Genomic DNA, 23841 nt, shown 5'->3' with positions numbered 1-23841 from the left:
CACACCTTTACTAGGCTGTCCCTCTAACTCTCACTATATTTAGCTTCTTTGAAAAACATACAAAGAAAAGCAACTCTCTTTGAAAACATCGAATTTAAATGTTCAGCTTCTTACCAGCATTTTTGAGTGGGATAAAGCTGTTCGTGGAGGAGGGAAGGCATGATCTGCTACTTCCAAATCTGGGTGTAGAATCTAAAGCAAAGAAGCTTTGTTACATAAGAGATTTTAATATCAATGAAACCTATTATTTTATCTACTTGGGGCATTTAGATGTAAAAGTGTCAATACATGAATTACAATAAATCCCTTCATGAAATACAGTGCAGTTAGCTGAAGCAGCTCTGTATGTACTATGTGAGAAGATCTCCAAGAAAAAATATTTAATAAAAAAAGTGATCTAGGAAAACATAAATAGTGTGGTTTCATTTATTTGAAAATAAAACAAAATAAACCTTAAATCATATATGTACATGTACCGATCTACATATAAATGAAAATGTAAAGTACTGAAAGAATATATACAAAATTATGAACTAGTAATTACCTCTGGGAAGAGGTAGGTCTAAGGCAGAGCTATATGTCTGTATAATTGAAACCTTAAGCATTTGTTTTGTTTCTTAGTGTAATTAAAAATTAATTAATTAATTAACTGAAATACTGAGGATAAAGAGAATAAGCTTATGAACCTCACAGTCCAGAAGGGTAACAGCATAATACAATGTGACAAGTATTATAAATACATAAAATAATAATATATGAGTATAAAGTATAATTAATTCAACCTATGGAAAGCTAAAAAAAGAAGGTAATATTTGCATTAGACTTTGAAGGAAAGTAGGATGGAGAGCAGGTAAGAAAAAAAAGTCCATGTAGGACTTAGAGGAAAAAAAAGATTTTGCATCAGTATGCAGTAAATTTTTGTCTTTGCAGAATCATTTCAAATAGCCAGGATTTGGTAATATACTTACAATAGACAAAAAAATTCAGAACAAAACTTATAAACGAGCAAAATACCAATAACATTTATAATTCAATCACAAAATTGTTACTGCAGTGTAATAGTCTTTATGTCAATAAAATGATCTATGATTACTACACAGTTCAGGTACCCTGTAATTATTTGATTACCATTATTTAGTGACCAAATGAAGTTCATGTACTTGTGTATCAATTCTCCCACACAGTCCATCAAATGTGATTTCTTTTTGGTCCTATTTTGACAATACACTATGCTCTTATGTACACTCCTGTAGCACTTAATCCACCAGTGTGATCTAAAACTACATAAAGAGGCATACTCAGTTTCACCAAAAGTGAATTTTACTCATTGATTGAATTTGGTGGCACTGGTGTTATAGATTAAGGTACACCAGTGTGCAGCAGAACCTCTACCAAGAGCCATTGACTTAAAAACTGAAATCTTAATCTTTGCTAATTTTGGTACTTAATCTCCGAATAATTAAAAATATCACTAAGTAATCATATATAAGATTTTAAAACTTAATTAATATTTCTAAAAACAAAACTTTTCAATCACTCAAATACTATCTTCTCAGCTTTAGCTATATCTACATACCACTGATGGAACTCTTTAATTAATAGTTTTCTTTAAAATGTCTTTAAATCAACTCATCTCTTTAAATCTAGTATTTTGTTAGATTATATCATCTGTGAAATCACAGGTTTTATATGCTACCTTTTTTTTTTTTGGCCTCAAGCGACATATAGAAGTTCCAGAGCCAGGGACTGAACCCATACCACAGCAGCAATCCAAGCTGCTGCAATGACAATACCAGATCCTTAACCCACTGCACCACAAGAAAACTTCCTTTGTATGCTTTTTTCTTTTTTTTTTGTCTTTTTTTGTCTTTTTTTTAGGGCCACACCCACAGCACATGGAGGTTCCCAGGCTAGGGGTCTAATCAGAGCTGTTGCCATCAGCCTACACCAGAGCCACAGCAATGCCAGATCTGAGCCGCGTCTGTGGCCTCCACCATAGCTCACAGCAGCGCTGGATCCCTAACCCACTGAGCGAGGCCAGGGATCAAATCAGCAACCTCATGGTTCCCAGTTGGATTCGTTTCCCCTGCGCCACCAATGGGAACTACTCCATTGTATGCTATTTTTAATAAACATTATAATAAGGACATAATTATTAAAAAAAAGTTGCCAAACACCAACCTAAATCACTGTTATACTTCACTTTAGGAAAGAGTCATTTGTCATTCTATGTATAAAACATTCATCCTATTGATAAAAATTAGGCAACAAAGGCCTAGAGATGGAAAATGATTTGCTCCAAAACATCAAGGGGTGAACGTAGACTGGAATTTAGGTCTCCTTACGTCCTATACCAGAATTCTTTTTACTCTATCACACCTTGTACTCCAGATTACAAATTATAGTAGGAAAAGTCAGTCTTCTCTATAACAACATAGGGACTAATACAAATTTCATTTTTTCTTCTTTTTTGGCCACCTGGTGGCATATGGAGTTCCTGGGCCAGGGATCAGGTCTGAGCTGCAGTTGCCACCTAAATCACAGCTGTGGCAACGCTGGATTCTAAAATCCATTGCACCAGGCAGGGGATTAAATCTGCTTCCTAGCGCTACAGAGATACCACTAATCCTGTTGCACCACAGAGAGGAAATTCCAAAATTTCTGAGAATAAAATCCCTCCTGGTAATCCCAGATTTCTGAGTTCCGATCTAAATCCTATTTAAAAAGAAAAAAAGGTTTAAAACAGCTCAGACTAGAATATTATTCAAGAAGAATATGAAGGTCTTAGTTCTTAGTAATAACTTGAAGAAGACTGAAGAATTTCTAAGTTTCAAATTTCTGATGATAGATAAATGAACACCTAACATGTTGTTGGTAAAATACTGTGTTTTTAAAAATTGACAAAGGTTGACCAAAAAAATTAAATCTGTTTCAATAAGAAACACTCAGGTCACAAGATTTCTTAAAACTTCACTGAACAGTATGCTAGACATTTCATCAGTAAGTTACATCTTTTTGTAATAACATGAAAACATTAGCCAGTCAATATCACAGAATTTTGCAAAAAGCATATCTACCCAAGAAGAATGAAATGTCAATGAGGAAGGAGAAAGGAAAAGGAACAGGTGCTGGCTTCTAATAAGGGATATTAGGAGAATCAGAAATTTCAAGTGTGGTCTTGCTTTCACAGGTGTGTTTCCAATACCTAACACAGTATTCAGTACATAGTAACTACTAAATAAATATGCTGAGTGAAAAAAATTAGTTAGAACAAATATTCAGTTAGGATTCAAAATACCTCTTTAGAAAATATCTAGTAAGAATCCTATTCTCAATACTATATGAAAAATACTCATGTTTTAAGAACATATAACTCTCTTTTTAAAGGAACTACACTGTCAATGATGTTTAATTCCAATTATCTTAGTTTAGATTAAATGAAGAGAAAATTACTAGAAAAATATATCATACCAAAGAAAGAGCTGCTTGAGTCTGATGTAGAAGTGGTTCTGGAAGGGAAGAGAGGTGAATACATTCAGGAACTTTAATAGTGCCTCCATCCAAATCAGCTATGATTACATCTAACTGAAAAAGATAAAAAATTAATCCTATAATTAATAAAATGTATTTCTAGATTGGCTTTCTAGCTATTGTATATTTCCCTGCTTCCTTTGAAATCAGGTGTGGCATGTGACTAAATTTATGCCAATGAAGCCTGAAAAGTGATGTGCACACTTCCAGGCATTCAAAACAGAGGGGAGGGAGTTCCCATTGTGGCTCAGCAGTAACGAACCTGACTCGTACCCAAGAGGATGCATGTTCAATCCCTGGCCTCAACCTGTGGGTCAAGGATCTGGAGTTGCTGTGAGCCGTGGTGTAGGTCAAAGATGCAGCTTGGATCCTGTGTTGCTATGGCTGTGGTGTAGGCCGGCAGTTGCAGCTCCAATTCGACCTCTAGCCTGGGAACTTCCATATGCCACAGGTGTGTCCCTAAAGCAAAGCAAAAAAACAAAAAACAAAAAACAACCCCACCAACCAACCAAACACAACCACAGAGGGGATATAAGGCCCTCCTATGGTCTCTTTCCCCTTCCCATGACTAAAACTATAAACTGGCAGCAACTCAACTTGAACATTCAGAGGATGACAATGCCTAAATGGATTCTAGCGGAGGAATAAGAAGCAAAACTGGTCTGACATAAAGGAACACTTCTACAAACTACTGCATGAGTGTTAAATAAAATGCCATCTTGCATATGGAAGCTCCCAGGCTAGGGGTCGAATCCAAGCTGCAGCTGCTGGCCTATCTCACAGCTACAGCCACAGCAATGCAGGATCTGAGGTGCACTGTGACCTACACCACAGCTCATGGCAATGCCGGATCCTTAACCATTGAACGAGGCCAGGAATCAATCTCACATCCTCATGGATACTAGTCAGGTTCGTAACCTGCTGAGCCACAATGGGAACTTTTTCTATCAGCTGAAAACTCTTATACTAAGCAGAAATTTGTTTCTACATTCACTATACCCACTGATTCTATTTCAGCCACCTAAATATTTTATCTTTAGCTATCAAATAGCACCAGGTTATTATCCGAGAAAATTTCCTCAGGGCCTCACAGGATATAGTTTCTAAACTCTATGACATCCCCAATGTCCTTCCCTGAATCCCACTATTTTGTTGTAGTCCCTCTTAACGTGCAGTACAGAGAAGTAAATCTATTATTTCAGAACTGACTGAATGTAGAGTACTACTTTCCCTCTTTGGTAAGTTCCATTCATATGGCATTAAGAACAGAATAACTTGGTGGGGCTCATACTGAACTTGTATTCCACTAAAATCCTTACTCTTTTATAAATGCTTTTTGCTTTTTAGTTATCAGCCATTCAGCATTAACACAGGCCTCATTTCAAAATACAAAAAAAAAGCACTCAAAACAAAAGTATAAACAGAATATTAATTAATGGATAATTTTATCTTTCTTTAGCATATAAAGGATGAGGAATATAGAACAATAAACTTAATATGTCAAGGACGGCATTTTAAAATATTAATAAATTAATTTTACAAACCTCTTATATTTGCTATAAGAAAAGAATAAAGTATCTACATTTTTGAATGATGCTTTTCTTCAAATCAATCTTTTGTACTGGGAATGTGACAGCAAATAGTAATTAGTTGAAATGTTATAGGACTCAAAGAAATATGATAAACCTCTCACCTCAATAATTGGCGATTTAAAGATGAATACTTACAAGTTCATGAACGTCGGTTTTAAAGATAGAATGTACTCCAATAATGAAAGGAGTTGGGGAACTCAGAACTTCCAGTAGCTGAGCCGGGAGAATAGGAATATAAGGATAACTGGAAATAACAAAAATATATGTGATATATGTTTGCTCGTCCATAATATAACATACCTTTTATTTTTACGCTGTGTAAATTTTAGAATACCTATGTTTAGAAACTATCAATAAATTCTCAAGGTTAATATTAAATTCTTGGAAAAAATTAAGATTAAAATTATTATGTGAAAGACATGATCTGATATAACAAGATACAAAGTAAATAAGGTTTGATCCCTGGCCTCACTCTGTGGGTTAAGGACCTGGCATTGCCAATGAGCTGTGGTGTAGGTCACAGATGCGGCTCAGATCCTGTGTTGCTGTGGCTGTGGTGCAGGCCAGCAGTGGTAGCTCCAATTCGGCCCCTAGCCCCGGAACTTCCATATGCCAAGGATGTGGCCGTAAAAAGCAAAACAATAAAATAAAAATAAAAAGTATATCAGAATAAAATATGCTACTTAGAGCACCCTCAGTCATCATCATTTACATTGTTTTATTTTGTACTTTTCATTACCCAAAATTAACACCCTTCTCTCCCCACCAAAAACTAGAGTGAAAAAAAGAAAAAGAAAGCCCCATGTATCTAATTCAGCTTTGAGAATCACCAATGCATGGTCACATATATTTCTACCTACTTTTGTTCTCTTCCCTACCACATTCTTTAAAGCAAATCCCAGACATCATATCATAAATATTTTCCTCTATATCAAAAAAGATAAGGACTTTTTAAAAAATAAAACCACACTGCCACTATAACCCCAATTAATAATAATAATTAATAATAATAATAATAATAATTTCTTAAATTAAATAATCAGACAGTACTAACTTAAGACTTAAGTACTAACTTAAGACTTTTATCTCCAACTGTATTCAAAGGAAATTAAAAGTTGCTGACAATACTATTTAAATTATTTTTCCACAAAAAAGTCAACATTTAATAATAGACAACTTGGAAAAGTTCCAAATTCCAGGCCAGATTTCTATCAGAACAATGACTCTTGTGACAGCATAACTTTGTAAAATATGCCCTTGTGGTTCAAAACTGTTGTGCTATGATATTTTGACTGATGATCAATAAGTAACGCATAACTTGGGAATAAATAAAAATACCAAATTAAAAAATCTCACCTATATTTAAGAGGAAACATTAATGATTCCAGGGCTCTACAAGCATCACTAAGTCTTTGGAAACTTGCAGAATGGAAAAGAACTTTATTTTCTGTGAGCACTGCACAAAAGAGGCTGAGGACATTTTGAATTCCTGAAAGCACAAAGAGTAAATGCTTACCAAATAAATGCATTTAATTTTATATGTGCTGCCAACAAATATAGATTTAGAATGACATGGAATAAAAAAGCCAGCATTTTAAAAATCTCTGAAGAAAAATATTTGGTTCAAATTCCATATAGCCTATGGGTATTTGTTTTTCCAAACTTTCACTTCTGTCTTTATTCTTCAAATCAGTGTTAACAGTCATCCAATGTATCGGTTGTTTGGAAATACGCTATTACCTTATTTTCAACCTCATCTCCAGGGTCTGTACTTAAATTCCTGTTTTAGATGCCTGGCATTGGGCTAATAACTTTTTTCCCTTTTAAAGTCCGTTTGTCTGGTGTTGCCATAACCATACATATTTTGTTGAAATATTTTGGTGTATCTTTTTTCCATCTTTTTACTCCAACTTTTCTCTATCTCTTGGAAACTGTATATAATTGACATTAAAAAAAAAAAAAAAAACAGTCCAGGAGTTCCCTGTGGCATAATGGGTTAGGGATCCAGTGTTGTCACTGCAGTGGCTTGGGTCACAGCTCTGGTATAATAGGTTCAATCCCTGGCCAGGGAACATCCACATGCTTCAGGTGCAGTTAAAAAAAAAAAAAAAATCCAGTCTGACAGCTTTTATCTTTTAACTACATCATTTGACTTAAACTTATTATAATTATATATATAATAATATAATATACATATATTATTTTATATTTTTGTAATTTGTTCTACCTTTTTTTTTTACTCTCATGATTTCCATTTACCGTAGCTTTTTTAAAAAAAATCTCCTATGCTAGTATGGAATTTATAAGCTGCTTCTCTTTTCAGTGGCAACTCTAGAAAAAGCAGCACGAATACCTATCAAACTCAAGTTAAATAAGTATATTTATCTTTTTATTAATAAATCATCTTTTTTACATCAGCTCAACCTCAATTACATGGACCTACTAAATCAAGAGTCCCCACTAGGTTTTTCAAGGTAAAATACTTCACATATGTCCCTTTCCCATTACTTGTTCCCTCATGTGACACATGCAAATTTATTCTTGGCCCATTATTAATTACTACTCTCTTTTATCATTTTCAGCCTATCCCATTTGATACACCTAAACTTACAATTCAGATTTTTAATCTCTCATATGGACTAATATAAGAGTTTCATAACTAGTTTCCCTTATCCAGGCCTTATTCACTTCAAATCTATCTTCCAGACAGTTTCTAGAGTGATACACATAGAATACAAATCTGATTATGTCACTTTTATGCCTCAAACATTTCATAACTCAAATTTCTTATTCTTTTGGTAGTGATTTTAAGTGTACTCTGTTCTACAGAAGCAACTCAGTAACAGAAGCTTGCCTCAAGTTATTTTATACATAAATCTCTTTGAGCCTCAGTTACAATGAAGATAACATAAAAATCTATCTCAAAGAGTTGCTTAAAAGGAAGAGATGAGATAATCATGTAGTTCTCAGCATAATACCTTGGTAAAAAATCAAGACACATTAGCTGATATTATGATTATTATAATTATTACAGTTGTTAGCATCAATTTCTTCTGCAGTTATGGTTCTGATGCTAAAATTGTTGGAAAACACCTAACTTTTGAGTCTGAGCTCCACACTAAAATGCCTCCATGGTCTTACTCCCATCCTCCCAATCCAGATGTCACCACCCACACCTGTGTCGTCAAGTACTGAACTAGTATAGTTCTCAGAGCACTTCTTTCAGTTTGATATCTTTTGCTCATGTTCTTTCTGCCTGATGTCCCCTTCATTAACATGAGTTTCTGAAGTTCCTTATACTGCTGTATTCCTCCTGTCTAGCACAGCACCCACTATACAGCAAGCATGAACTAATAAGTTCTCTGAATGGTGATAAGAATAACTATTAATGTTGTTAAAACGTTATTAAAAGCTGAACCAATAAGTTCTCTGCATGGTGATATGAGTCACTATTAAAAGATGTTAAAGCTTTTATGAAAAGCTATCAGAGAAAACATTTATGAATTCAGATAGGGAAAGTATAAAATATACATGAAAAGATGGATAAATTTTTTTTTTTTTTTTTTTTTTTTTTTTTGTCTTTCGTCTTCGTCTTTTTTTTTTTTTTTTTTTTTTTTGTTGTTGTTGCTATTTCTTGGCCGCTCCTGCGGCATATGGAGTTCCAGGCTAGGGGTCGAATTGGAGCTGTAGCACCGGCCTACGCCAGAGCCACAGCAACTCGGGATCCGAGCCGCGTCTGCAACCTACACCACAGCTCACGCAACGCCGATCGTTAACCCACTGAGCAAGGCAGGACCGAACCGCAACCTCATGGTTCCTAGTCGGATTCGTTAACCACTGCGCCACGACGGGAACTCCAAATTTAATTATACTAAATAAAAATTTTCTCCATCAAAAAATAGCATAAAAAATGAAGCCTCAGACTGAAAGAAATTACCTAGGAAGTATATAAAAGGATAAGTGTCCAAAAAACCTTTTAAAAACTCTACTAAAATCAATAGCAAAAAAGCCACACAAGACAATAATATGAACTTACAATTTACAAAAGAGGAAATCAAAACAACTGAAAAACATATGAAAAGGAGCTCTAACACCTCTATTAATCCAAAGAATTCAACCTAATAAATTCATGAGGTATGATTTTAAAACTACTTTAATAGCCAAAATTAAAGCCTGATAATTCTAAGTTTTCATGAGGAAACTATACTATCATAGGGAGCTATCATACTGCTGGGAGGAATGTAAAAAAGATGCCTATATCCTATGACCCAGTTATTACAGTGATTTTTATTAATTCCATGATTAGTTTTTATCACAGAAATACTCTAAGATGATAAGTACAAAAAGGTACATTGTAGATACATTTAAATAATGAAAAAAGTGGACACATCCTAAATTTAAGAATGAAAGAATAAATTATAGTAAAATCATAGTATAAAATTACTAAACTTCCTCTGAAGATGGCAAATGTTGACTGAAACAAAAGACTAAAACTAAAAATTTATTATTCAAAATTTATAAAACTAAGTAATTATTGAAGAAATTTAAATATAACTTTTTTTTTTTTTTTTTTTTTTTTTTTTTGTCTTTTTGCCATTTCTTGGGCCGCTCCTGCAGCCTATGGAGTTTCCCAGGCTAGGGGTCCAATCGGAGCTATAGCCACTGGCCTACGCCAGAGCCACAGCAGCGTGGAATCCGGGCCACATCTGCGACCTACACCACAGCTCACGGCAATGCTGGATCCCCAACCCACTGAGCAAGGCCAGGGATCCAACCTGCAACCTCACGGTTCCTAATCGGATTCGTTAACCACTGAGCCACCACGGGAACTCCTAAATATAATTTTCAAGTGAAATGAATTTTGTGGGTAGGACTACAGCATTTATACTTGTGAACTTCAGACAGATTAACACATCACTAAGACTTCTAGGATATCTTTACAGCAGAGGTATAAATAACAGAGCTAGTGCTAAACATATCAACATGAATAACTCTCCCACATATAAAACTGAGTAAGGAAAGTAAGGCATGAAGTAATTCCATAGAACGACAGTATTTATATATTGCTTAAAACCATACAAAATGCTACTGTATATTGTTCAGGTATATGCATATAGTCAAAGCATACATTTGGGGCTAAAAAAACCGCCAAATTGGGACAGTTTTATCTCTAGGTCATTCTCATGTCAGCATATGTAGGAAGTTTCAACTATGCATGATGCTACATGTATTAGAATCATAGATACATGAAATTTTAATATTTTTTGGAAATAATTTAAAGCTTAGAGAAAAGTTACCAAGAATAAGAACAGGGGGCTGAGCCCCCATCTAACCTTCACCATGATTCATCTAATGTTAAAATTTTTCTCTATTTGCTTTAACATTTGTATTTATGTGCTAGGATGCCCTGATTCTTCCTACAAACACAAACACATATACACAAACACCCGCTTTTCTTTTCAAAGCCATTTGAGTGTATATATCACATTTATCCCTAAATACTTCAGTACATTTTTCCTAGGAATAAAGATAATATATTTAATATCCTTAACCACAGTATGATTATCACCTTCAGCAAAATTAATGTTATAATATTTTACATCTAATCTTACATCCTTATTCCAATTTTGTTCACTAAACTCAATGATATTCTTTTTTATTTATTTTTTTGTCTTTTTGCCTTTTCTAGGGTCGCTCCCACAGCATATGGAGGTTCCTAGGCTAGGGGGTCTAATCAGAGCTATGGCTGCTGGCCTACACCAGAGCCACAGCAACACGGGATCTGAGCTGCATCTGTGACCTATACCACAGGTCACAGCAATGCTGGATCCTTAACCCACTGAGCAAGGCCAGGGATGGAACCTGCAACCTCATGGTTCCTAGTCGGATTCGTTAACCACTGAGCCACAACAGGAACTCCCTCAATGATATTCTTTGGAGCTTATTGCTACAATCAGGATTCATTCTAAACTTGATATTTCATTTAGCTGTCATCCCCCTTCTCATTCAGTATGGAGCTTTTCCAAAACCTTAATTTTTTTTTTTATTGAGGTGAAACCACATAACCATAAAATTAACCACTTTAAAGAGAACAATTTATTTATTTGCTTAGTGAACTAGCCTTGCATCCCAGGAGTGCAATCATGGCCTGTGAACCTTTATCATATCATTAAATTCGGTTTGCTAATTATTTTGTTAAAGATTTTTGCATCTAAGTTCATCAGGAATGTTGGCTTGTGGCTTCCTTTTCCTTGTAAGTGTCCAAGTTTGGCTCTGGAATCAGGGTATGCTGATTACAAAGCCTTTTACTCTGGTAAAATGAGTCTGGAAGTGTTCCCACCTCTTCTATTTTTTGGAAGAGTATGAAATGAATAGGTATTAATTCTTCTTTAAATGTTTGGTTGGATTCAGCAGTGAAGCCATGTGATCTTGGGCTTTTCTTTTTGAGATGTTTTTGATTTCTGACTCAATCTCCTTGCTAGTAATCTGCTGAGATTTTCGATTTCTTTATTATTGTTTTGGTAGGTTGTATATTTCAAGGAATTTATTTATCCTTCTAGATTATCTAATTGTCGGTTTGTAATTGTTCATGGTACTCAATTATGATGCACAGTGTTTCTGGGGTATCAGCTTTCCCCTCTTTCATATCTTTTTTTTTTTTTTTTTGCCTTTTTAGGGCCACACTCATGGCATATGGAAGTTCCTAGGCTAGTGATCTGATCGCCGGAGATGCAGCTGACAGCCTATGCCACAGCCACAGTAACATCGGATCTGAGTCCCATCTGTGAGCTACACCATAGCTCATGGCAAAGCCAGATCCCTAACCCACTAAGCAAGGCCAGGGATCGAACCCATGTCCTCATGGATACTAGTCGAGTTCATTACCACTGAGCCATGACGAGAACTCCTATGCCTGACTTTGAGGCTTCTCTCACTTTTTTTCTTAGTTTAGCTAAAGGTTTGTCAATTTTACTTATCTTTTTTAAAAAACAGCTTTTAGTTTCATTGAGCTCTTCTTTTTTTCCCTTTTGCTAACTCTGGGGTACATTTGTTCTTCTTTTTCTAGTTCCTAGGGATATAAAGTTAGGATGTTTGAGGTCTTTCTTTTTCCTTAATGTATACACTTATCACTGTAAACATCGCTCTTAGATCTACTTTTGCTGTATTCTCATAAGTTGTGTTTTCTTTTCCATTTTCATTTATCTTATTGTTAAAATTTCCTTTTCCGTTTCATCATTGACCCACTGATTGTTCAGAAGCACATTGTTTAATCTCCACACATTTTTATATTTACAAGTTGTCCTCTTCTTACTGATTTCTAGTCTCAAATCATTTTGGCTAAAAATCACACATGATTCAATTTCAATCTCCACAAATTTATTAAGACTTGTTTTGTGGCCTAATATATGATTCATACTGGAGAATGTCCCACATGTGCTTGAGAAGAATGTGTATTTTGCTGCTGTTGAACATAAGGTTCTGTATGCCTGTTAGGTCATCTGCTATAAAATGTTGTTTAAGTCCTTACTATTTGCCTTCTGATTCTCTGTTTGGATGATTTATTCATTGTTGAATGTAGGGTACTGAAGTCCTCTACTATTATTGTATTACTGTCAATTTTTTCCTTCAGATCTCTTAATATTTGCTTTACATATTTAAGTGCTCTGTGGTTAGGTGTATAAATGTTTACAACTGTTGTAACTTGTGATGAATTGATTATTTTATCATTATACAATGACCTTGTTTCTTACTAAGTTTTTGGCTTAAAGTCTATTTTGTCTATTACCAGTGTAGCTACCTGTGCTTTCTTTTGGCTTCTTTTTGCATGAAATATATGTTTATATACCTTCGCCTTCAGTCTATATGTACCATAAAAGGTGAAGTGAGCTTTTTGTTTTTTGCTTTTTTAGGGCCACACCCATAAGCATATGGAAGTTCTGGGCTAGGGGTCTAATTGGAGTTGCAGCTGTCAGCCTATGCCACAGACACAGCAACATGGGATCTAAGCTGCATCTGCGACCTACATCACAGCTCATAACAACGCTGGATCCTCAACCCACTGAGCGAGGCCAGGGATCAAACCCACAACCCGTATCCCCGTGGACACTAATCGGGTTCATTCCTACTGAGCTACACTGGGAACTCCCAAGGTGAGACTTTTTCACTTTAGGCTCTGGTGAGAATAGCAGTCAGTGCCTAGATTGCACTTATTAAAATCTGAACATTGTAAAGAATGCAATCAAACCCCTTTTAGGGAAACACTGGGAGAGATTTTTGCCTGTCCCCTCTGCACTGAGCCTGTAGGGATAACCACAGCGAGTGCTCACACATCCACTGAGAACTGCTATGTTGCTATAGTCCTATAGGACTTGTGAACACAAGCTCGGTTGGCTTTTGGAGATAGGAATTTGAGGGGATCATCCCTCAGGTGGGAGACTTAAAAGTTGATATGTAAGATCTACAGTCCAAAACTTTCATTCTTCAGGGAGAAACTGAGTATTGGGAGTTTCCTCTACATACTCCTGTTATGTCAGGAGTGGGGTTTATGGCAAGAGTGTATTTCTATCTTACCTATCCATTCCAATGTGGGTATTTTCTTAGGAGCCCAAGGTATAGTAGTCACTCAACTTTCTAGATTTCTCTCACAGGAAATTGTTCTGTGTGTAGCTGTCTGCGAGAGAGTGAGATTCAGGAGTCTCCTATGTTGCCATCTTGGTCCCCAGTCTCAGCTAGCCCTCACTGCCTGGATTTTCATGTTAAATTTCTAGTTGGTCTGCCACTACCCCCAAATAAGATTACAACTTAGACAACAGAGTTCAAGTTTTATCCTTTCATTTCCTGTGGGGTTCAATATTATTTTTACTGACAATGATGTTGTGGGTTTTAGCTTTCCACCCTTTTGATGGCAAAGTGGATGATTTTGTGGCCAGCCCTGTCCTGGTAAAACTATCATTCCTAGTGATGAAGGTGACATGCAGGAAAGATGTGAGCAACCCCAGGTAAGAATGCTACAGATTTCTACTGTTCTTATTCAAAGTACTAGCATGAATAATAGTTTCTGAGTTTGTTGTTTGCTTTTAGTGAACTTCCAGAGCACTGAAATAGTTGTATTCAGTGTTTTCTGTCTAGTTTTAGATCCTAGTTTTAGGATTTTCTGCACTCTTCACACTGCCATAACCAGAATTATAATCCTTGATGATGTCAGTTTTGCTCACCTACACTTTTGTTTAATGCTGTCTCATTTCCCCAATGCATACTCCATATTTTTCCTTATAACTCATAAGCAATTTGTGTTCATACACAAATATCCTGTTCCTGACCAAAATTTCTGCTTAGATTTAGCATATATTGGTAATGACTATTTCAATTAGTCTTTACTATGATGATTATAAAATGATTTTCCAAATCCAGCACTTCTTCCACATTCACCAGTTGATACTCAACATTCTGCAATAAGTAGAACCCTTATTTATTCCTCCGCTAACCTGCTTATTTATATACGCATTATCAGTATGGACTCATGGATTTCTGTTTTTATTCCAACATTCTATAAGTCATTTCTGCCCTTAATTATTTTTGTGCCAAATAATCCTAGACAGTGGGACTCCTTTAAACCTAGGTCTTGTGTCTCAGTGACATGAACTCATTTTTTTAAAAGTTCTCTCATAGTTTCTAGCTTTACAATACAATCCAGGCTCATATTGTACCTACCCTGAAGTCTGCTACTTCTCCAAGAAGGCCTGATCCTTTTTGTGAATAATAACATTAAAGACCAAGAATTCTGGGTATTAGGGTAAATATTAGATTATTTCTTCTAGGGCATCTTTGTTTCTGGGCTACTTCTGCAAGTAGAGCTGGGAAATATATGCTCTATGTATATCATGCACATATACATATATAAACACATACACATACATACACATAGACATATATATGTATACACACATATACATATATTTGAGAAATCCTGATTCCACATCATTACTTTCAATTTCAGTCTCTTCTCAAAGGGTCTCTCGATGGACTCCAATACATATCTGTATGTCCCCTTTTCCAGTGAGAACCCTGGATCCTAATAACAAAAACGTATTTATTCATTTGCTAACTTTTATATTACATATAAACTGCAGAATTTTTTCAGCCATTCTAACTCAAAAAAAATCACACCAACTAAAAAGGAGCTCACAATGTTTGCAACTCTCTCCTCAAATCTCTCCAAAACTGAGGTTATATAGTCAAATACTGCATTCATAAGTTTCTTTAATTTTTCCTCTTTAGTGTGATTATGTTATTCATTTAGAAGACATGAAAGTGTATTTGTTTCTGTATGCTTTCAGTTTTAATATTTTTTGTTTCTTCATGATTGACCCAATGTTAAGATGTAAGACCTATCTATACTTTAAGAAGTCAAAACTATATAAGAACATCTACTCAGAGAAGTGTTACTCCTCCCCTGAATTAATACTTTTGTGCCAATATCAATTTCCTGATTGTTATAATGTACTATGATATATAAGACATTATTGTCAGGGAAAAGTAGGTGATGTATTCTTGAGGATTCTCTGTACCAATTTTGCAACTTCTTGTAATCAAAGCATTTAAAAATAAAATTTATATTAAAAAGTCTGTAGCTGTATTAATTTCCAATGGCTATTATATCAAATTAATAGCTGAAAGCAACACAAATATACTATAAAGTCAAGAGGTCTGAAGTCGTACTCTTGGGTTTTCCAGCTTCTGGCAACTGCCCACATTCCTGAGCACATGACTCCCTTTCAGGGTCAAAGCTGAGAGGCCAGTCAAGTCATTCGCCCTTATGTGATGTCAGAGTGTGTCACTCTGACACTGACTCTTTTGCTTCTGTCTCCCATCTTTTAAAGAGCTTTATGATTACACTGGGCCACATAAAGAAACTCAACTCAAGTTGGATTTTGAAGCAGAAGTTAGAGATAAGAGCAATAAGGCTTTCAAAGTTGACAAAAGATCACATGTAAAGGAAAAGAGACTGAGGGAGGAAAAGGCACTCAGAGAGACCTAGAAGTAGTTCTGCCAAGGGCAGGTTCATAAAGATTCATATACCATGTGAAGGAGCCCAACTTTTTTCCTGAAGACTCTGGGGGAGAACTTTCCCCTCTCCACTCCCATCTGATCCCTCTGTAATCTCCCACAAAAAAGGATAATCCAGTAGAAAATAAAATTCATAGCATCATTTAGTATTAGATAAATTGTGAAGAAAGAAGACATAGAGTTGTAAGGGACTCTATCTTACATCAGTAAAAATAATCAATTCATGATTATCAAGGGGTGAAATATTACACCATATTTACTAAGAGATGATTTATATCTCATGTATTAGAAATGAGTTAGGGACATAGAGTTCCTGCTGTGGCACAGTGGATTAAGAAGCCAACTGTAGTGGCTCCAGCCACTTAAGAATTGCAGGTTCAATCCCTAGCCCAGTGTACTGGGTGAGGGATTTGGCATTGTCACAGCTACGGCAAAGGTCACAACTGTGGCTAGGGTTCAATCCCTCACCTGGGTACTTTCACAGACCGTGTCTATGGCAGAAAGAAAGACAAGAAAGGAAGGGAGGGAGGAAGAGAAAAAGAAAAGCAAAGAAAAGAAGAGACAATTCTGGCACTTTAAGAGTAAATTATTTAATGAATAATATAGAATATTAGAGAATAATATAGAAATGAAAATTATTTAATGTAATATAAAATAATATAGAATAATTTACTCATGACTAACTGAAGTAGAGCTTAAATCTTGTATTTTTAAATATCACATGCTTTCTTAAGTTTTAGATAATTAATAATCTCAAGTATTTTAAGAAATTACATTAATGTTTTATTCCTAACTAGCAACACAGGTTGCTTGTTCATAGCTACAGAGTTATTTACAAATTCATTTTCTTTGAACTACTAGTCATAATCAGTTTTCTACATAACCTTGAATTGTTTCCTAGTCTTTGGTAGCTAATGTCCATCCAAAGCTACACAATAACAGTAGAGAAGACAATATGAAAAACAAAACATTCCAGTGATAATTCCTACTGATTTCACTACAATGATACATACACATCCTGTTGATTATTTAAATAATAAAACATTCTGAAAAATTACTTCCTGATCCTAACTTTTCCTTAGGGGTTAAAGTTCTAAAATTCCTAGCATCAAACATTAATGAACATATTTGTTTCCTGTTTTGAAAAAAAGAAAAACACCAAGAACATTTCTCCAGAATCCTCAGTCCTCTCCCTCTCTGAATAACACTTTATGTTGCACAAATTGAACACAAGGTCTCAGCTTTTAAGTGGGCAAATTGTTGTAATAACCACATTTTATAAGAATATGAATCTCTTAAGTCTTTGAAGAGCAAACTGAAGTTTTAGACAAGAGAATTTTGGGACAATGAGGAATAACAGTTAACATCTATCTTGCCTCAGAGCACCTGTGTTCATTAAAGAGTCACTCAATTCACAGACAGAGGTAGCTATTTAGTGGTAGCAATAACACCATAAAGGGAAAATGGAGAAGAAGTTGTTTGTTTTTTGTCTTTTTAAGGCCACACCCATGGGATATGGAGGTTCTCAGGCTAGGGGATCAAATCAGAGCTGTAGCTGCCGGCCTATACCACAGCCACAGCAATGCAAGATCTGAGCCACGTCTGCGACCTACACCACAGCTCACGGCAATGCTGAATCCTTAACCCACTGAGCAAGGCCAGGGATCAAACCTGCGTCCTCATGGATGCTAGCCAGATTCGTTTCTGCTAAGCCATGATGAGAACTCCTGGAGAATCTGGTTTTGAACTGGATACTTCTGAACTGTCTTTAAATGATACTATGTAGGAAGCACATACTTTATTTATGTGTAATTCTAGCAAAAGTAGTACACTAGTCAACAAGTACTCCATTGGTCAATGACTGTCAGTCTTTGGTATTTAAAAAATGGTTTCTTTATAAAACTAGCATAAATGTTTAACGTTTCATTTTGAAAAGAAAGCAATCAATTGCCTGAAAACATTCTGACTTCTGAATGCTCACTCAAGCTTCATCAAACATATTGCTATTTCATGAAGGCATGTCATGACTCCATGCCATTGCTTACATTTTTCTGCCTGGAATGTCCTTCTTCCACTTTTCTAGCTATCAGGAGCTAGCTTGTGGTATCTCTAGTACTGCACTAATTATATTCTACTATACTTTTAAGACTATCTGTTTCTCCAATAGGCTAAAGATATTAATTATCTGGGATAGGGCTGAAGATTTTTTCATCTTTATATCCCTAGCACAGGATCTGGCACATGGTAATGGTTTTGTAAACATTTAATGAGAAAAATATACTCCTGCATTTAGGCATTACAGAAACTTTGTTCTCTGTACCATTTATTACAACAAATTAAGTTGAAATGTCCTCCCTAGAAATCCTTAGGGCTCTGGAATAAAACATGGTAAGAAGTTTCTTCAGAAAAGTCCTCTACAACAGATTAGTGAGAAGATTTAATTTGCTTCAAATCCCCAAGACAAAGAGCTGACAATCAGACTCTCAAAAAATGATGTCATAAATATAGCTACAGTAAAACACTAAATTTCTTATTTTCATTTTTTCTATGTAGAGCATTATGCCATTAATAGTAATGGTCTAAACTCATGCACATATATTCTCCAAATACCCTTTAAACCACATACATTTAAGAAAGAAAATGGCTACTTCATTTTTTTGCCACTATAATTGAAAAATAAGAATAAAGAAAGTAATAACACTATAAGAATAAGCTAGGGACACTAAATGAAAATAGAAATATGATCCAAGACACTAGATTTTGCACATTTAAGGAAAAAGAACAAAAAATCATTCTACAACTTATGCATTAAACAGGTGGTTCATAAATTTACCAATCAACATACTCTTATAAAAGCTATTACCTTTAAAGAGAATAATTTTGTACAACCTCAGCCTTTATTATTCCTCTGCCATCTTTCTTCTATTTAAGGAACATAAAATATTTTTGTTACCTTTTAAAAGTTAATGTCACTTTAAGAATAATTATATAACATTACAGAGAGAAGTTTCTCCAAAGAAAGACAAAAGAGAGAATGCCAAATGATTTCCACTAAAATATTTAAAAACAGAAATAACTTTCTGAACAGCGAGTTATGGCTACAATCAACATTTTAAAGATATTTATGTAAAACGCAAAAATAATGTTTGTAAGTTAAACTGAAGAAAAAACTTTAGCCATTTTAATATATTTTTTAAAAAATCTGTTATTTTGGAATTCCCATCATGGTGCAGCAGAAATGAATCCTACTAGGAACCATGATCATGGGTTCGATCCCTGGTCTTGCTCAGTGGTCAAGGATCCAGTGTTGCAGTGAGCTGTGGTGTAGGTTGCAGACACGGGTCGGATCTGGCATTGCTGTGGCTGTGGCATAGGCCGGGAACTGTAGCCCTGATTAGATCCCTCGCCTGGGAACCTCCATATGCTAGGGTGTGGCCGGGGAAAAAAAAAATTCTGTATTTAGTATTGGAGATAATCAACACAGAAACAATGAATCAATACTAGTTAATGAAAAGCTGGCTAAAGTTAAATATGGGTGAACAAAAAGAAAGTACGCATATAAAAAAGTTTACACCAAGATAAAATCATGAAGAAACAGAAATTCTGATCATACCAATAATGAGTGAGGAAACTGAAACAGTAATCAAAACCTACCAACAAAACAAAATCCTGGACCAGACAGTTTTGCAGGTGAATTCTACCAAACATTTAAAGAAGAATTAATACCAATTCTTCTCAAACTCTTACAAAAAAATTTAAAAGAGGAAGGAACATTTATTAAGGCCAGAATTACTTAAATAATAAAGTCAGATAAGGACACCACAAGAAAAGAAAACTGTATGCCAATATTACTGATGAATACTGGAAATTCTATAAAACACCAGTAAAATGAATTCAACAGCACATTAAAGGTTCATACACAATGATCAAGTGGGATTTATTCTCAGGATGCAAGGAAGGTTCAACATATACAAATCAATCAATGTAATATACCATGCTAATAGAATTAAAGATTTAAAAGAATTCCTATGGAAATCTCAATGGAAGCAGAAAGAATATTTGACATAATTAACATCCTTTCATGATAAAAACGCTCAACAAATTGGGTACAAAAAAAAAAAAAAAAAAACCCAACTCCAACATAATAAATGCAATATCTGGCAAGCCCACAGCTAACATGTTATTTAACAGTGAAGTGTGAAAGCTTTCCCACTAAGATCAGGATCAAGGCAAGGTGTCTCCTTCTTTCCAACATAGTACTGGAGTTCTACCCAGACCAATTAGGCAAGAAAAAGAAATAGAATGTATCCAATTCTAAATGAAAGAAGTAAAACTGTCTCTGTTTTAAGATGATATAATGTTATACACAAAAAATCCTTAAGACACTACCTAAAAGCTGACAGAACTAAAATCAACATACAAAAAACAGCTGCATTTCTATATACTAATGATGAACTACCTGAAAAAGAAATAAAAGAATCCTATTTACAATAGCATCAAAACCAATAAAATACTTAGGAAAAAATTTAACCATGGAGGTAAAAGATCTGTATGTTGAAAATTATGAGATTCATCAATTATTAAAGAAACTGAAAATGAAATAAATGGAAGTATATCCTGTGTTCATAGACCAAAAGAATTAACATTGCCAAAATACCCATATTACCTCAAACTTCCCATAGAGCCAATGCAAGCAAAATTCTAATGATATTTTCCAGAGACATAGAATAAACATCAATCTCAAAATTTATATGGAATCATTAAAGTTGCTGGATAGCCAAAACAGTCCTAAGGAAGAAGAACAGAGCTGGAGGCATCACGATTTCTGGTTTTAAACTATATTACAAAGCTACAATAATCCAAACAGCATAGTAATGGCATGAAAAGAGACACACAGATCAATGGTATAGAATTGAAAGTATAGAAGGAAACTCACATATATAAAATCAACTAATATTTGACAAAGAAGCCAAAAACATTCAATTGGGAAAGGATAGTCTCTTCAATAAATGGCACTGGAAAAACTGGATATTCATATGCAAAAGAATGAAACTGGACCTCTATCTCGCACCACTCACACACACAAAACATGAAATGAATTAAATATGTAAATGGACGAATAAAAACTATAAAACTAGTGTAAGTAAACAGGGGAAAAGCTACTTGACCTTAGTTTTAGCAATGATTTTTTGGTATATGACACCAAAGCCCAGGAGCAAAATAAAAAATAAACAAGTAGGACTACATCAACTAAAAAGTTTCTGAACAGCAAAAGAAGCAATGAGCAAAATGAAAAGGGCAATCTACAGAATAGGAGAAAATACATGCAAACCATCTATCTGATAAGATAGTAATATCTAAAACAATCAGGAACTCATACAACTCAATAACAAAAAGAAAAAAAGATTTAAAAAATGGACAAGGGACTTTGATAAACATTTTTCCAATGAAAACCCTCAAATGACAATATGCACATGAAAAGATGCTCAACTTTACTAATAATCATTTTTCATAAATCAAAACCACAATGAAATATTTTACAACAGCTAGAATAAGTCTTATCAAAAGAGAAAAGGGAATCCTCTGACACTGTTGGTGGAAATGTAAACTGGGGCAACCACTAGGGAAAACAATATGAAGGCTCCTCAAAAAATTAAAAATAGAACTACCATATGATCCAGCAACCTCACTTCTGGTTATGTACATAAAGGAAATGAAATCACTATCTCAAAGAGGTATCTATACTTACGCATTCACTACAGCATTATTCACAACAGCCAAGACATGGAAACAACCTAAATGTCCAGCAATGGATGAATGGAAAAAGAAAATGTACATATAATACAATGGAGATATTATTCAACCATAAAAAAAAAGTAAACCCTGTCTTTAATGACAACATTGATAGATCGTGAAGGTACTATGCTGAGACAAGTCAGATAGAGAAAGATAAATACATTCTCACTTGTATATGAAATCTAAAAAAGCTGAACTCATAGAAATAAGAGTAGAATGGTGCTTGCCAGGGGCTAAGGAGTGGGGAAGTTGAATGATACTGTCAAATAGTACAAATTCCAAGATGAATAAATTCTGGGGATCTGATTGTGGCATGTTGAATATAATTAACAACGCTGTATTATACAGTTGGAAATTATGAAAAGAGTAGCTGTTAAATCAGCACATCACACACACGTGATTGTTATGTTAGGGGATGGAGATGTTAACTAATCTTATTGTGGTAATCAATCTGCAATACATATAAGCCATCAGATCATCATATTGTAAACTTAAAAATATATGTTTTAGGTCAATAATGTCTCAATAAATACAGATGATATATAACCAATGTCGTTTTACTATGGAAACAGAATGAGACAGTGAAAGGCCCAAGATCATTTTAGTCTCTGACTAAAAATATCTAATAAATAGCATATATAAAAATTGGAGAACAAATATTCTAAAACTAGTGTGTTTGGGAGTTCTCTCTGTGGCACAATGGGTATAAGGATCTAGCATTGCTGCAGCTGTGCCATAGGTCACAGCTACAGCTCAGATTCTATCCCTAGCCTGGAAACTTCCATATGCTGCAGGTGCAGACAAAAAAAAAAAAACCAATTAAACAAAAAACCCTAGTGTGGGAGTTCCCGTCATGGCAATGGTTAATGAATCCGACTAGGAACCATGAGGTTGCGGGTTCGATCCCTGGCCTTGCTCAGTGGGTTAACGATCCGGCATTGCCACGAGCTGTGGTATACGTCGCAGACGCAGCAGCTAGAGCTCCGATTCGACCCCTAGCCTGGGAACCTCCATATGCCGCGGGAGCGGCCCAAGAAAATGGCAAAAAGACAAAAAAAAAAAAACCTAAAACCAAAACCCTAGTGTGTTTGCAGTTATAAACCAAATTATAGGTGAACATATATGACAAAAGATGCCATGAGAATTTCATAAAATTATTTGGGTCAAGGAGGGGTACCTGAATTAAGCAGCTATTGATTAGATTAAAATCAGAGGGCTTGTAAAAATCAGTTCCTGTGAATACAATCTTACTAACATAAAAAATTATAGTTATCTATACTTATACACAAATGTTCAGGTAAACAAAAAACAATTCGCACAGACTACGAGAAGATACAAACAAATAAAACAGATGTTAAGTTGGAAACGAAGGTGGTTAATAGAAAATTATAAGGGATGAGGTAAGTGATGGCAGACAATCCACATATTTCAGGCAAACACAGAGACCTCTGAAACTGCGCAAAACAAATTCGTTATCCTAACAATCCCTGGAGAGAAGAACCAAGGAAATGCTATCACTACATTTAGACCTTTCACAGGAAAACAAGTCAAGGCTACAAAAGAATCTTATAGCCTAATCTGTTTCCTGTCTATGCTTTGTAAAATCCACCACCACTAGCCCATCCTCAACCCAGGTAGTGAACTCTGATAACAGTCTAATGTTGGCCTTCAACAACAGTCCAACCAAAACGACTGGTGATAAGAGCATGCCTTTAGACAGAATTATCAGCACCACATGCTCTGGGAACTATAACTCTGCATACAATGCTGTTTTAGAGGCATCTTTCTTTCTCCTCTCCTTTCTTATCTTTTCCTTATTCTTCCCCTGAAAAAGTAAGTTTTGAGTATGTAAGCA

The 23841-nt window shown here is 35.1% G+C and overlaps 1 protein-coding gene across 3 annotated transcripts in view; it reads right to left on the bottom strand.

Annotated features, from left to right (window-relative positions):
- The window catches only part of SBF2 (SET binding factor 2), a 449069-nt gene that overhangs the window by 185403 nt on the left and 239825 nt on the right, over positions 1-23841 (bottom strand). For all 3 annotated transcript variants that reach the window (XM_003122980.5, XM_005661131.3, XM_013994573.2), the window contains 4 exons: positions 6480-6612; positions 5259-5367; positions 3472-3585; positions 115-192 (listed from right to left, as the gene is read on the bottom strand). In XM_003122980.5, coding sequence (XP_003123028.2) covers positions 115-192; positions 3472-3585; positions 5259-5367; positions 6480-6612 — 434 coding nt within the window. The remainder of the gene's footprint in view (positions 1-114; positions 193-3471; positions 3586-5258; positions 5368-6479; positions 6613-23841) is intronic.

Source organism: Sus scrofa, chromosome 2 (genome assembly GCF_000003025.6).
Source record: "Sus scrofa isolate TJ Tabasco breed Duroc chromosome 2, Sscrofa11.1, whole genome shotgun sequence".
NCBI lineage: Eukaryota > Metazoa > Chordata > Mammalia > Artiodactyla > Suidae > Sus > Sus scrofa.
Note: the sequence above shows the minus strand (reverse complement) of the source record. Positions and strands in the feature narration are given on the sequence as shown.